Consider the following 14,608-nt stretch of genomic DNA (forward strand, 5'->3'; position numbering starts at 1 on the left):
CATGATATATATATATATAAAACACACATATACACACACCACAGTTAGTTCCGGTCCTCAAATCTGATTGGACGAGAGACGTTCCATGAGCACTGATGGTGTGACAGCATCAGCACTCGGACACTTCACTGTGTGTATCACTACGCATTCATGCTGTTCTAAACTAAAGTATCTGTTAGGAGTTACTGGTTTTATTTCTGAAATTACATATGTTAGCCAGCAGGTGGTGGCAAAAGATAATTTTTGTGTGTAATATGAGCCAGTTGATGACAAAGTGAATCCGTTAGTCATTGTTTACATAGAACTGCGCTCTGTGAACGTTGTATTACTAATACGTTACCAAAGCTAGGAAATAGCTTTAAACGGACAACTTCAGGATCAAGGCTCATGCTGAGAGACACAACTGACTGATTTATTACAGAACTCAAGTGCTTACCTTTTATCAGAGTTTCCACATTGGATACATAATGTTTAAAATGGCGGAGGACATCGCTGTTTCTATAGTGGATCACCGGCTACCGCGAAATAGAGAGGAACACCCCCGCTTGGATGTCTGTTTTTCACTGAGAAAACTGACAGCATCTCTTATTGTGTGTGGCAACAGGTGATTGCACACGCGCTCTCTCTCTCTCTCTCTCTCTCACACACACACACACACACACACACACACACACCTATCCTTGTTTATCCAATAACTCGTTACAAACAGCACAAGCCATGACACCATTTCTGAAGTGAAATTTTTGTATCACTAATGGAGGCTTGGACGCATCATTTGTTTTGAACCAGCAACGGCAGATTCTGATTCATTGCGTAAGAAAGTAGTTCCATGCACAAATGCGTTTTTATGACCGTACTCGGTTTTTCCTAATTTTTTAAAATGTACTTGTTCATTGAACTGTTGCATATAAGCAATAACACACTCACAATCTTGCTATATGGTAATTACCTACGGCCAAATCACAGCAGTGCTGATCACCAGAAAGGCATCAAAATGGTAAAACACACTCATCTAGTTCCTGTTTACATAGACCAACAATTAAAAATGGTGCAAATGGATGAAAGAATTTATCCAGGAGTCTCCTTTTAAGAGTTGTAACTTTACACCACGTCAACGATCAAAGTCTGTCTGTCTAAAGCATGTTTGTAACGGTGGTGCACCCAAACTAAATTGTAATTAAATTCTTCAATTAAATTACATTTAAATCCTGCATTAACGAGTACCCTGTGTGATGTCACAAATTCATGGAGGTAGAGAACGAGACATTTTCGCAGCTCAATGTTGTAATGCATTGAAGTTTTTATGCATTGCATTCATGTATTTTTATGCACTGAGGAAGTTTTGAGTTCTGAAACATACAGGATGTTTTTATGGTACAATGAACTCTTATGTACTCTCTTTCCTCTTATCAAGAGAATTTTGATTCCTCATGACAATGCCCCTTTTAAGTCATTTCAGAAGTCTTCCACAGTAACCTCCCTCCAAGGGCCTTAGGTAAACAACTCATTGAAATGTTGTAACCTTCACATGCCTAGTATGTGAAACTTTATCTATGAAGGATTTGAAATGAGGCATGAAATCAGGAATAAAACCTACTTTACTTAAATGCATCCAAATAATCAAACTCAACGAACCAAAGCAGTAAACTCAGCCAATTGATATATGTTGGCAAGACATCAGAAACTGATTAAAATAGGAAATCTTCCACCAGGTCAAAATTAACTAGTAATGTTAGAGACTTTAACCCAATTACTCCTGAAAAAACAAATAAATAAACCAGATGTTCTTTGGTTTCTAGCTTGTATGAAATAAGCCAGCTCAGTGATCCAGTTCATCTGATAAATCCCATTTATCTAGGACTGATTAGAAATTATTAGTTTGGCCCAGCTAATGTAACTGTGGGAAGTCCCACTAACGATGATAGCAACATTTGAAATGCAAAAAGGAGCTTAAAGTCTGTAATTTACACTCTTAATATAATGTACAGTTATAAAGCTTGTTATATTTTCCCTTACTCAACATTAAACTTACATAAATGATGATCCTTTCAATTTACTCTGATGACACTACAATGATCTACAGGCAATACATTCAGGCAGCATCCTCCTGAACAAACAAACAGGTTACCACATTAGGAACCCATTTTATCTGGATAAGACTGAAAATATAGATGCTACAGCATTGACACACAACGAGGTGTCAGAAATCAACACGTCACAGTCTTCCTGTATGCTTGACTCCAAGCCTCACCTACATACCATAAAAGGAGAGGGAAGGACAAGCAATACCACATTAATCGAACGTTGTGAACTCAGTTGTTGCATGTGAATGACTGCGATGGCAGAAGTTGATAGTTTAATCCAAAGGTACAGAATATAAATTTGATATGACAACATAATATATAAGGAGGTTTATATAGACTGTATTCACCAGGGTTCATGGAAGAATAAACCATCTCATATGGGTATAAATGAGATGTGAAATATACAATGGTAAAATCCTGCTTTCTATGCCACACTAGCAATGATTTTAACATTCATTCTGGGAAGTCAACGTAAAGAAAAAAAAAACTTGAAAAGGGGAAGTGCATGACATTATTGCAGAACATGACACTGTTGGCCATATGTCCAAATACCACTACAAATGCAATTTTGATTTGCATTTTTCTTTTTCTTTTTTGCAGCTGCCAATATATACAATCACTGACTTTAATCTGTCGAGGTGGACAGGCAAATTTAGAGGATAGGCATAGTTGTAATCAAACACACAAGTTTCTCACATGTAAACGCATAAGACTTTTTTAACCAGGAAAGGTTTTCCAAATGCTGTCATTACACTAATGGATTAAATGACCCCTAGTTGCACTAGGCATGCATTTTAATGCACTACAACTGAACACTAGCTTTCAATATACCCACTTGGGACTTTAGATCTGTGCAGAAGCACCAGTTGGACACCCAACCGAGCCAATCATTGTGTTTACACCAGTATCCAGCCTTTTTCTTCGTATAAAGAGGGTAATATTAGAACAGGTCTTACCAATGTTGCACAATGCATGCACTCAGTGGGTGAAGTTACATTAGACTGCATTGCACTGTGTGATCCATAAGCTGCTTTATTGTTTCCATTTGTGCTCGTCATATAAATGCATTTATACACCATTGTCAAACACTCATCTGTTCCTGTCTATATCCTTTCAAACGGATGGGTGCCATCGTGCTGAAAGCACACTGCTCAATCACATGCTGTACTATTTCACTAATGCATTCTGAGTTATGATTATACACAATAAAGCCGCACACATACAGTATAAAGAGAACAAGCGTATATGATCGATATAAGAAATGGGTAAATACTCACCTTTGATTGTGAAATGCTGAAAAACACGTCTGGAGTCCAGGTAACACGCTATAAGCTCCAGGGAGAAGGGTTTGGATCGCTCTACCTCTCTCTCGCTCTCTCAGCTGTATTACTGACTGTTATTTCCGGGTTAATAAAACGTCATTGTGTTTCTCGCATTTATTTCAAACAAAAGATCATTTACTTAATTCAAGCACCAACTTGAGTTATATAATATGAAAGGCATTATAGTATCTGCCGTAAAGTATATAGTAATTGTGTAGACATTCATTCATATATATCAGACATGCGATCATTTGTTGTAACGTAACTGAAAGTAATGAAATTCTATCCAACCCGCCCCCTGCTGGTCAAATGCTGCTGTTGCACATGCGCTATACACCTGATGCATACAGTCAGGACCGTTATGTAAAGGTGTGCAAATGCACTAATAAAAACAGGCTATTATTGACTTACAATGCACTCTCCAAGAAAACTGAAGCCAGTTGCTAATATGAAAAATTCCAAGTGTTTTGACTCCAACTCCCATATTATTTTGTGATAAACATGAGGCCTAATTTGAGATTTATTATGCATTTATTAATCTTGGTTAATGTTAATTTATACAAATACAATTGTTCAATGTTAGTTCATTAGTCGTTCGTATCGCATTAAAGGAATATTCCTGGTTCAAGTTAAGCTCAATCAATAGCACTTGTGGCATAATGTTGATTACCAAAAAAAATTAATTCAACTCATCCCCCCATTAGTACTTAAAAAAAAGCAAGAATCGAGGTTACAGTGAGGCTGATTACAATGGACGTGAATGGGCCCATTTTTTAAGGTTTAAAGGTAGAAATGTGAAGCTTTTAAAATGTTGTAAAATCATACATTAATTTTAGGCATACATTAATTATTACTCATGTATTCTATGAGCTGTAAAGTTGTTTAAATCGTCATTTTTAGGCGCGCTTAATCGTTTGTTGATAATACATCATGGCAACACAGTTGTAGCCTACAATTGACTATAACGTTCCAAATAAAAGGTTAGACAGCGATTTTCTCAGACTAAAATCATGTTAAAACGCAAATTGTTTACGTCTTGTGGTTTATTGATTGGTCCCTTTCACTTACATTGTAAGTGCCTCATTGTATCCATATTTCTTCTTTCTTTTCTTTTTCTTGTTTTTTTTTAAAGAAAAGGACGGGCAAGTCAAAATAAATGTTTGTGGTAATCGCCGCAAATGCTGTCGTTTGAGCTTAACTAGTTGAATTCAGTATATTCCTTTAACAAATGATAACATTTAAAACTTATTTATATAACATTAACCACGATTAATAAATGTTGTTGAAGTAGCCTAGTTACCGTGGCCATTTTTGTAAAAAGATTTATATAATAGAATATAGATCATTGTGGGCGTGGCTGACATTATTGCACCAAGCGCAATGCTGCTCCAGACATTATTGATTTCAGCAGGACTCAATCATCGTTACGGATACTTAACTGGCCATAAGACAATTCATTTCAATGCAAGTTAAAGTCGCGCGGGACGAACGGTGCATTACAAATTCCGTATTTTGTGCGGAAAACCGTATAACTAAACGGTCTACAAAATGGCAAAAGAAAGAATTCATATTAACCTAGTAATAATTGGGCATGTGGACAGTGGTAAGTCCACGACCACAGGTCACCTTGTCTACAAATGTGGAGGGGTGGACCATAGAACAATCGAGAAGTATGAGAAGGCAGCATCCCAGGTTAGTACTATTTTACTCGTTTTCTGGTATTTTTGTGACTTGAGTGTCCAACGTTTTTTAATCTCAATTTTGAAGATTGGAAAGAGTTCTTTCAAGTTTGCCTGGGTTCTGGACAAGCTAAAAGCAGAGAGGGAACGTGGCATTACAATTGATATTTCTCTGTTGAAGTTCAACACTCAGAAGTACACATTTACCATAATTGATGCACCTGGCCATCGTGACTTCATCAAGAACATGATCACAGGGACTTCACAGGTATTGATGTACTTCAGGTGCTGATTTCCTAGAGTGTTAACTTTGGGAACCAGCTATTCCACCAAATTTGACAATTTTAACTTCCCAACGAAATGGCAATATTTTTTTCTACTCCTTCAGGCTGATGCTGCTCTACTGGTTGTCTCAGCTGCCAAGGGTGAATTTGAGGCTGGAATATCTCGCAATGGTCAGACAAGAGAGCATGCTTTGCTGGCTTACACCCTTGGGGTCAAACAGCTTATGGTTTGCATCAACAAAATGGACCTGACTGAACCACCGTTCAGCCAGAAACGTTACGAGGAGGTTGTCAAGAACGTCTCAATCTTCATCAAGAAGATTGGCTTTGACATTAGTGCAGTGCCTTTCATACCAGTTTCTGGTTGGAGTGGGGAGAACATGATCGCTCCATCTCAGAGGGTGACATAACATTACACTTTCTTGCCTCAAAAGATTTATCTACTGTTCCACTGACAAAGTGCTTTTTTTCAGATGCAATGGTTCAAGGGATGGAAGCTGAAAAGGAAAGAAGGCCACTCAAATGGCCGGACCCTGTTGGAGGTCCTTGATTCCCTGCTCCCTCCAGTACGCAATGTGAGCAAGCCATTACGCCTACCACTTCAGGATGTCTACAAGATTGGTGGTAGGTAGAACAAAGTCATTCAAGGTCTTTTACTGCATGGTTTGCTATTTAATTCAAAATTGGGTCCATTTACAATCACTCTTCCAAGGTGTTGGCACAGTGCCTGTGGGTAAAATTGAAACCGGGGTCTTGAAGCCTGGGATGGTCCTGACCTTCTCCCCAGCCAAGTTGACCGCAGAGGTCAAGTCCATCGAGATGCATCACCAGGGCCTTCAGACTGCCCTCCCTGGCCACAACGTGGGCTTCAACATTAAGAATGTAGCCGTGAAGAACCTACGAAGGGGTGACGTAGCAGGGAATGCACAGCAGGACCCGCCAAAAGATGTTAACAGTTTCATTGCTCAGGTAGCATCGCTTCAGTTTGTTCAACTGTGGCTGAACTTGTAACCTTTTTATATCATAGATTTCATTTTGTGGATTTCCACAGATAATCATGCTGAACCACCCAGGTAGAATCAAGGTTGGTTACTCCCCTGTACTCGACTGCCATACAACTCATGTTTCCTGTCGCTTTGCTGAGCTGAGAGAGAAGCTGGATCGGCGTACAGGGCGGAAACTAGAGGACTGGCCCCAGCACCTGATGTCAGGAGATGCTGCCACAGTCAAACTTGTCCCCAATAAGCCCCTCTGTGTGGAGAGCTTCTTCAGTTATCCACCTTTAGGTAAGGAGGTACTTGAGCCAAACCATTGGTCAAATTAACCTTAAGATTTTGATTCGCCCCTAAATTCTGTCTTTCAGGTCGATTTGCAGCAAGGGATTTGAAACAGACTGTTGCTGTCGGGGTCATTAAATCCGTGGAGAAAGTGGATCAAACCAAGAAGCTGGCACAAAAAGCTCAAGTTTCAAAATGAGATGATCATTTGTCCTTTTTTTTTTTTTATAGTATTTCTTTACCAGCAGTCTGGTATCTAAACCAAAAAGGTTATATCTAAGTTGAACTGTATAATTTTATGACATGGCACTTTATGTTGACTTAAAAAAAAGAGATCTTTGTTGACTTTGAAATCTTTTAAATTATTTCTTGTGTAATGGGTTGCTCAATTGACTCTGGGTCCTGTTTGACATTTGTATGAATGTAAATTAACCATTAAGAGCTGTAGTTTGCTGGACTGCAAATAAATTTCTGTTGTCACTTCAGTTTGTGCATGAATCAAAGTTATTTTTCCCTTTTTAAAAGTAGCTTGGGCCCAGTTGTGGGAAATCCCTTGGTTATAATGGCAATATTATTTCTAAAGGTGGTTTTCTTGCTCAACTGGACAGTTTTAAGAATTGGAGTCATTGTTTAACTTGGTTTTTTTATTTTATTATTGATAATTGAATGCAAGTGAACAAGTTCAGACAGAATATGGACTTAGTCCTCAGAATCTGCAGTCAATAGGAAATGAATTGAACAATATCGAAGTCTCAATCCATATACAACCATGTTTGAAATCTGGTTTATTTCAGTGTTCCAAAGGGTGATCTTTTGGCTTAAACATTGACTGGGAAGCCGTAACTATTTCTTAAATTTATTCTAATTAATACTTAAGTCTTGATTACATAAGGATTCAAATCTACATTGATTTTGAATCATTACTTTGAAGGTTGTGTTCTGGTGACTACAAAAAAACCACCTTCAAATGTCATATTGAAAAGGTTATAGTCCTACATTTGGAGGTTTATATGTTGATTTTTAAAAACCTTGGTTACTGGCAGCATAGGGATATAATGGACTAAAATAACATTGATTCTAATTGCAATACATTACATCCATCTATACCACTAGTTAAAATAACATCTATGAAAACAACTGCAGAAAAAACATTTCAAGTATCCAAGACCTCTCAAAACTTCAAACGCTTGTCACAATAGTAAAGAACTAAAATGGAAACAAAAAGGTGACCAGTGTTTGTGGAACACCACTAAATTACAAAGCACTGTCCTTCAGTAAAACTACTTGCGTAAATTAAACCTGGGGTCACAGAGTAGCAAACCAGTGAGAGGCCTTGCATCATTTGACCACAGGTAATGCTGTATGCATTGCACAGGTTAATTATTTACACAAAATAGCAAGAATTGGGAACATTAAATTAACATTTCACTCCTGGACATGCTTTAGTGATGTATTAGGAAATGTGAAAGTAAAAATAACTGAAAACTCCTGACATTCAGGGAAGTTATTTCACCTGGAAGAGAAGTTGACATATTTGTCCCTGCCATAGATGATTTAAACAATGGCCACATTAATACTTAAAATTCTTACAACAAAACTGGCCCTCAGTCGTGACTTAGTGGCAGGTAGAATACAAGTTCACACATTTACTTTTTCAGACTAACACAAAAGCACACAGTCATCTTTGTGTAACACACTCACACAAATTTATGTACAATCTTATATACAGAGATACAGTAACAGTGGAGGGAAAAGTGCTGGTCTTTTAAGTGGGTGCAGTCTAACCGCGGTACGGGTAACAACAGTAAAGAAAGACACCATTTATAGTATGTCTAAGATGGTAAGGTGAAAATTTGTTTTTATTCATTGTGGTTCCATCTTCTTAAAACTTGCATTGTTGATTCAGCAGCTAAGTCAAGTGTGTCCCATAGCCAGAGATATTATGCTGGATGGGAAGTGGAGGGCCAACATCTGTGTCAATCAGACAAGATATGAACGAAAGACATCGGGAATACACCTTTTCTCTCTGGGTGCCCTTCGATGTGCCCGATCTGAGAACAAAGAAAGAATGTGGCTTTTATAAACTTTACTGGGGCTTACAATGGTGTAAATATATAAATTAAGGCTGCATGATTAAAGCAAAAATCATAATTTCGATTAAAATCACATGGTTCGTTGTAGATGACACCACTGAGACTCGCAGCAGACTGTGGAGGCTCATGCTACTCCTCGATCCAAGCACAACTTACCACGCGTCCCACTGAGAGCGAGAACTACTAATCACAACTACGAGGAGGTTATCCCATGTGACTCTACTCTCCCTAGCAACTGGGCCATTTTGGTTGCTTAGGAGACCTGGCTGGAGTCACTCAGCACACCCTGAATTTGAACTTGCGACTCCAGGGGTGGTCAATACTCGCTGAGCTACCCAGGGCCCCCCCCCATGTTTGTTAATGTTAGGCCAAATAAAAATGATTTTAAATGGATATCTATGGTATAGAATAAATTAAATTATTGCCAAATTACTGGTTAAATTATGAATCCACATACAGTAAATAATATGACATATTCAATATTCAAACTTATTAACAGCCGATTTACCAAGTTTCGTACTGCTTTCAGTAAGCCCTTTAGTGGCGAGAAAGGGGACCATTCATCCTGTTCGATGCGTATCAGAGCAGACGCGATAACAACGACGGTGATTCCTGAAATAAGCTATTCATGCCATATTCTTTATGTTGGTTACACCTATAAAATACACTTAGAACAGTTAAGCTGAATTACTTTATTGCTATTTAGTACAAATCAAATTCACATTGGCCTACTTATTAACATGACAAATCAAAAATGTATAATCATTTTTTATAAAATGTACACAGAATTCGAACAAACGCTCCTATTATAGTTTGAAACCTGCATTTCAACGTGAGCTCATGACGCTCGCACAAAGTTCTGCACTCGCACGGATGCTCTCATTAAAAACAAAGCCAGCACAATAAATGAATTATTTACACCACGTCTGTGCCTTGATTAAAATGGGAGCATTTTAGTTTTGCAGTGTTACTCATTTGCAGAGTATTTAATGTCTCCGTTCAAAGCGAGCAGTGCAATATGCAATGAATCCAATATAATTCCTGAGTGCTTTTCGCTCTTTTTCTATAGCTTCTTTTCGAGTGTCAGGTGATGTTTCTTCAGTAGTAATTTTCGTGTGCTACTGCAAACAGGGGTGGAACAAAGCAAGCATCTGGGCATTCAGATGGTTTAAAACTTGCGCATTAGGATCAGTTGTTATTACATATAGGATGGGGGACTAATGTAAGCGGCTCTGTTTGGCAATTGCCGTTTTATTGCTCAACGAACATGTTAGATATTGGTGAGAACACGCAACAGGAGCAGACTTAAAATAAATGCTGTAATCATCCGTTTTTACAATTACATAGTCGTGGCAGCCGTAATCCTGATAAGTTTCTCAATTAATTGTGCAGCCCAACTATAAATCAAGCATGATGTCATGTTATTCAAAACAAAGGATAAGGTGCAATGCTGATTGTTCAATATCCTGTTAATTACGCAGCTATTTACCAAAATAAATAAATGGACATCACGTTTCAAGTGTGATTTTTTTTATTACTTTGTCAGACGAATGCAACATGCACAGCTATGCTTGAAACAATGGTCAATTTGACCGTATAATAGTCACACAAAAATGTTTGTTAAATAATGTAATTTTTTTATTATATAAAATATTTCAATAGCAAAATGCCATGACTAACCAATCAGAATACAGTATTCTCTACTGGTAGAGCATGGCTTTAGCAAAGCTAAGGTCACGGTTGTGATTTCCTCAAAATGCATGTACTGATACAATGTATATAAACGCAGCAAAAAAAGAAATGTCCTCTCACTTTCAACTGCTTTTATTTTCAGCAAATTTAACATGTGTAAATATTTGTATGAACATAAAAAGATTCAACAACTAAGTGCCCGAATAATGTGCCCCTGAACAAAATAACGGTCAGTGTCTGGTGTGGCCACCAGCTGCATTAAGTACTGCAGTGCATCTCCTCCTCATGGACTGCACAAGATTTGCCAGTTCTTGCTTTGAGTTGATACCCAACTCTTCCAACAAGGCACTTACAAGTTCCTGGACATTTCTGGGGGGATCCAACAGGTCCCAGACGTGCTCAATGGCACTGAGATCCGGGCTCTTCGCTGGTCATGGCAGAACACTGACATTCCTGTCTTGCAGGAGATCATGCACAGAATGAGCAGTATGGCTGGTGACATTGTCATGCTGGAGGGTGATGTCAGGATGAGCCAGCAGGAAGGGTACCACATGAAGGAGGAGGATGTCGTCCCTGTAACGCACAGTGTTGAGATTGCCTGCAATGACAACAAGCTCAGTCCGATGATGCTGTGACACACTGCCTCAGACCATGACGGACCCTCCAAATCGATCCCACTCCAGAGTACAGGCCTTGGTGTAACGCTCATTCCTTTGACGATAAACACAATTCCGACATCACCCCTGGAGACAAAACCATGACTCGTCAGTGAAGAGCACTTTTTGCCAATCCTGTCTGGTCCAGAGAAGGTGGGTTTGTGCCCATAGGCGACGTTGTTGCCGGTGATGTCTGGTAAGGACCTACCTTACAACAGGCCTACAAGCCCTCAGTCCAGCGCCTCTCAGCGTAGTGCAGACAGTCTGAGCACTGATGGAGGGATTGTGTATTCCTGCTGTAACTCGGGCAGTTGTTGTTGCCATTCTGTAGCTGTCCCGCAGGTGTGATATTCGGATGTACCGATCCTGTGCAGGTGTTGTTACACGTGGTCTGCCACTGCGAGGACGATCAGCTGTCTCCCTGTAGTGCTGTGTTAGGAGTCTCACAGTATGGACAATTTATTGCCCTGGCTACATCTGCAGTCCTCATGCCTCCACACAGCATGCCTAAGGCACGTTCACTCAGATGAGCAGGGACCCTGAGCAGTGTCAGTCAGAGTCAGTAGAAAGGTCTCTTTAGGGTCCTAAGTTTTATAACGGTGACCTTAATTGCCTTCCGTCTGTAAGCTGTTAGTGTCTTACGACCGTTCCACAGGTGCATGTTCATTAATTGTTTATGGTTTATTGAACAAGCATGGAAAACATTGTATAAACCCTTTACAATAAATATCTGTAAAATTATCTTAAATACAGTGTCCTGAAAAAGGAACATTTCTTTTTTTGCTGAGTTTATAACTTGAATGTCCCTTGGATAAAAACATCTGCCAAATGCGGAAATGTAAATGCAGATAATAAAATAACAAATCATGCAGGATCTTCATGGTTTCAATATAACTAGTGGCAATCATGCTTACAAAGTCTCTTGTAATTTAAAAGGTGTGGTTTGAGTGGTTTTATACTCACCCACCACTCCTGATCTTCTTCTCCTGTCACCACGATGACCTCACCCTCAACAAATGTCAGCTCATCATCGTTATCTGCTTGACAATCATAAATGGTCTTTACCCTTCGCATTTTACTCTTGATCTGAAAAAAGAAATAGATAGTAATGCAATGAGTAGGGGATGCACCGATCCAATACCTGGATTGGTATCGGCTCCGATACTGACATTTTTAGATGGGTCGGGTATCGTCTGACGATCGCAAACCAATTCGGATATTGTGTGTTGCCAATTGTTGTTACTGTCAAGCTCCAAAAATTACATAAAACCACTATTAAAGTAGTCCATATGACTCTTGAAGACAGTGATTCAGCAGAAGCAAATTAAACTACTGTGAACTAGCCTACATACAGACATTTACAGGTCTTTCTGGAGTGTTCAGAGTTCTGACTACAAAAATAAAAGCCTGAGGGAAATATATTACTGTTATTTAGTAACATTTTTAAAGTTAATAATATAATAATAAATAAAAAGAGAGTACTCCCAATCAGCTCGCCACAGTGAGGTATAGATATTATAAACTGATTAAAAAAATGGTCTCAGTGCATCAATAGCAATGTTCCATACTCTAGTGAGCGGTTTACCTACACAGCATTTTAAAGGATTATTGGGGCGCTCCTGACATGAATGCTGTTCCAAAAAGTAGGCAGCAACCTTATGCTGCCCTCTAAGACCCATTCATATGGAACACACTTTTGCATCAGTCTGTGCTGTTTTTCTAATTGTTTTCTATGTAAATAATTGCTAGACAGATGTATTTGATCGTGGTGCCACGCATTGCTGTTTATTTCAAATCATCATACACTGCCTGGCCAAAAACAAAAAAGATTTGCATACTCTAATATTTAGTTGGAACACCTTTAGCTTTGATTATGCCGCAGCATTGTTTCGACAACTTATGCAATGTCACAACATTTATTTCCATCCAGAGTTGCATTAATTTTTGGCCGAGATCTTGTATTGATGACGGGAGAGTCGAACCACGCCATAAAGTCTTCTCCAGCACATCCCAAAGACTTTAAACAGGGTTAAGGTCAGGACTCTGTGATGGTCAGTTTATGTGTGAAAATGATTCCCCATGCTCCCTGAACCACTCTTTCACAATTTGAGCCTGATGAATCTTGGCATTGTCTTCCTAGAATATGCCCATGCCATCAGGGAAGAAAAAATCCATTGATGGGATAACCTGGTCATTCAGTACATTCAGATAGGCTGACTTCATTGTATTGCCATCACTTTGCTGAGCCTAGACCTGACCAATTGAAGCAACCCTAGAACATAACACTGCCTCCAGAGGCTTGTACAGTGGGCACTATGCATGACGGGTGCATCGCTTCATGCGGTTCCTTTCTTACCCTGATGCGCCCATCGCTTTGGTATAGGGTAAATCTGGCTACACAGGTGTTAAGTCCAAATCCTGTAAGTTCTCGTCGCATTGTGCATGTGGTAATGCTCTTACTTTCACAACTTAACATAGCTGTGAGTTCTACTGTTGATTTTTTTTAACGATTTTATTGATCTGATCACAATCAATCAAGATGTTTTTCCAACTACATTTCTTTCACAAAGCTGATGGTTCACCACCATCCTTACAGGTTTTAATAATGCGTTGGACAGTTCTTAACCCAATTCCAGTCATTTCAGCAATCTCCTAAGTTGTTTTCTTTGCTTAATGCAGGCCAATAATTTGCCCCTACTGAAACACAGTAACATCTTTTCCACAATCATGGGATACGTCTTACAACATGGTTGTTTAAGAAATGAGAAGCTACACACTACATCGGTTAGAGTTAAAAAAAAATTTGCCAGCTGAAACATATTAATCACTGCAATAATGATCCAGTCATAGGCTCCTAAGTATCTGCTTATTTAAATCCATACAGCTAGTTTTTGGGCCAGCAGTGTATATTATAATGTTTTACAGCATAGTCTCAATGAGTGCAGTGTCTTATAAATGCTGTGTCAAGTTAAAAGAGCAATTTTTTAAAATCCATCTCGAGAGACCTGCTTTCTGTTCCATCTGTTGTGTCTAGCTTTAATGCAGACGTGTTCAATCTGAACAGGCCCTTAGATACTGCAATTAAAAAAAGAAAAAGAAAAAGATAAAATGCACATATTCTTCAGTGAAAAGGCAATCCCAAAAATGCACAGCGATAAGGTCAGTGGAAAAGCGGTAATCCATCTAACGATACAATTTTTTTTTAATCTAATTAAAAATGTACTATTTTACCCAGTTATTGTGTGTGCTACATACCCACTTGAATTTCATGTTGTTAGCTTAGAAGCATGCTAGCGTCAAAGTAACACTAATTCAAACTCAATAGCAAGAAAAGTCTCCTGTGCTCTTCTCGGGAAGTTGTTGCCTATCTACAGTGTTCCAAATCAGCTAATTTTTCCAGTTGAGTTATGCCACATCCAAAATAATCAATATTTGTTTGAAAACTCTGTTTTCAGTTTTCTAATGGCACTGTTGTGGTAATGGAGAGCGTTTTCAAAACGTTTCGGTTTTGGCAGAGGAAA

General features: G+C 38.8%; 3 protein-coding genes across 5 annotated transcripts in view; 1 reads left to right on the forward strand and 2 right to left on the reverse strand.

The window, feature by feature from the left end:
- The window catches only part of fam49bb (family with sequence similarity 49 member Bb), an 84,501-nt gene extending 80,882 nt beyond the window's left edge, over positions 1–3,619 (reverse strand). Inside the window, exon 1 of one of the 2 annotated variants that reach the window (XM_052114344.1) lies at positions 3,362–3,619. The gene's annotated coding sequence lies outside the window, so the exon portion shown is untranslated. The remainder of the gene's footprint in view (positions 1–3,361) is intronic. The other variant, XM_052114343.1, reaches the window with a different exon arrangement.
- A 1,213-nt stretch (positions 3,620–4,832) lies between these two features.
- Positions 4,833–7,039, forward strand: eef1a1l3 (eukaryotic translation elongation factor 1 alpha 1, like 3). 2 transcript variants are annotated; one of them, XM_052114340.1, is made up of 7 exons: positions 4,833–5,098; positions 5,174–5,353; positions 5,474–5,770; positions 5,843–5,993; positions 6,082–6,338; positions 6,421–6,655; positions 6,733–7,039. In XM_052114340.1, the coding sequence occupies exons 1-7, from the start codon at positions 4,955–4,957 to the stop codon at positions 6,843–6,845; spliced, it is 1,377 nt and encodes a 458-aa protein (XP_051970300.1). In that variant the 5' UTR covers positions 4,833–4,954; the 3' UTR covers positions 6,846–7,039. The 2 variants fall into 2 exon arrangements, with proteins under 2 accessions (XP_051970300.1, XP_051970299.1); XM_052114339.1 differs by having other exon boundaries at positions 4,833–5,353.
- A 252-nt stretch (positions 7,040–7,291) lies between these two features.
- The window catches only part of asap1b (ArfGAP with SH3 domain, ankyrin repeat and PH domain 1b), a 107,765-nt gene continuing 100,448 nt past the window's right edge, over positions 7,292–14,608 (reverse strand). The window contains exons 29-30 of the mRNA XM_052114337.1: positions 12,051–12,173; positions 7,292–8,697 (exon numbers count right to left, since the gene is read on the reverse strand). Of these exons, the coding sequence (XP_051970297.1) occupies positions 8,623–8,697; positions 12,051–12,173 (198 nt within the window). The 3' untranslated portion in view covers positions 7,292–8,622. The remainder of the gene's footprint in view (positions 8,698–12,050; positions 12,174–14,608) is intronic.

Source organism: Xyrauchen texanus, chromosome 41 (assembly GCF_025860055.1).
Source record: "Xyrauchen texanus isolate HMW12.3.18 chromosome 41, RBS_HiC_50CHRs, whole genome shotgun sequence".
Lineage (NCBI taxonomy): Eukaryota > Metazoa > Chordata > Actinopteri > Cypriniformes > Catostomidae > Xyrauchen > Xyrauchen texanus.

Coding starts and splice junctions, on each gene's coding strand:
- eef1a1l3 (XM_052114339.1), top strand. CDS start 4,955: ATGGCAAAAGAAAGAATTCATATTAACCTAGTAATAATTGGGCATGTG. Junction 5,354..5,473: donor TGATCACAGGGACTTCACAG/GTATTGATGTAC, acceptor CTACTCCTTCAG/GCTGATGCTGCTCTACTGGT. Junction 5,994..6,081: donor GGATGTCTACAAGATTGGTG/GTAGGTAGAACA, acceptor CACTCTTCCAAG/GTGTTGGCACAGTGCCTGTG.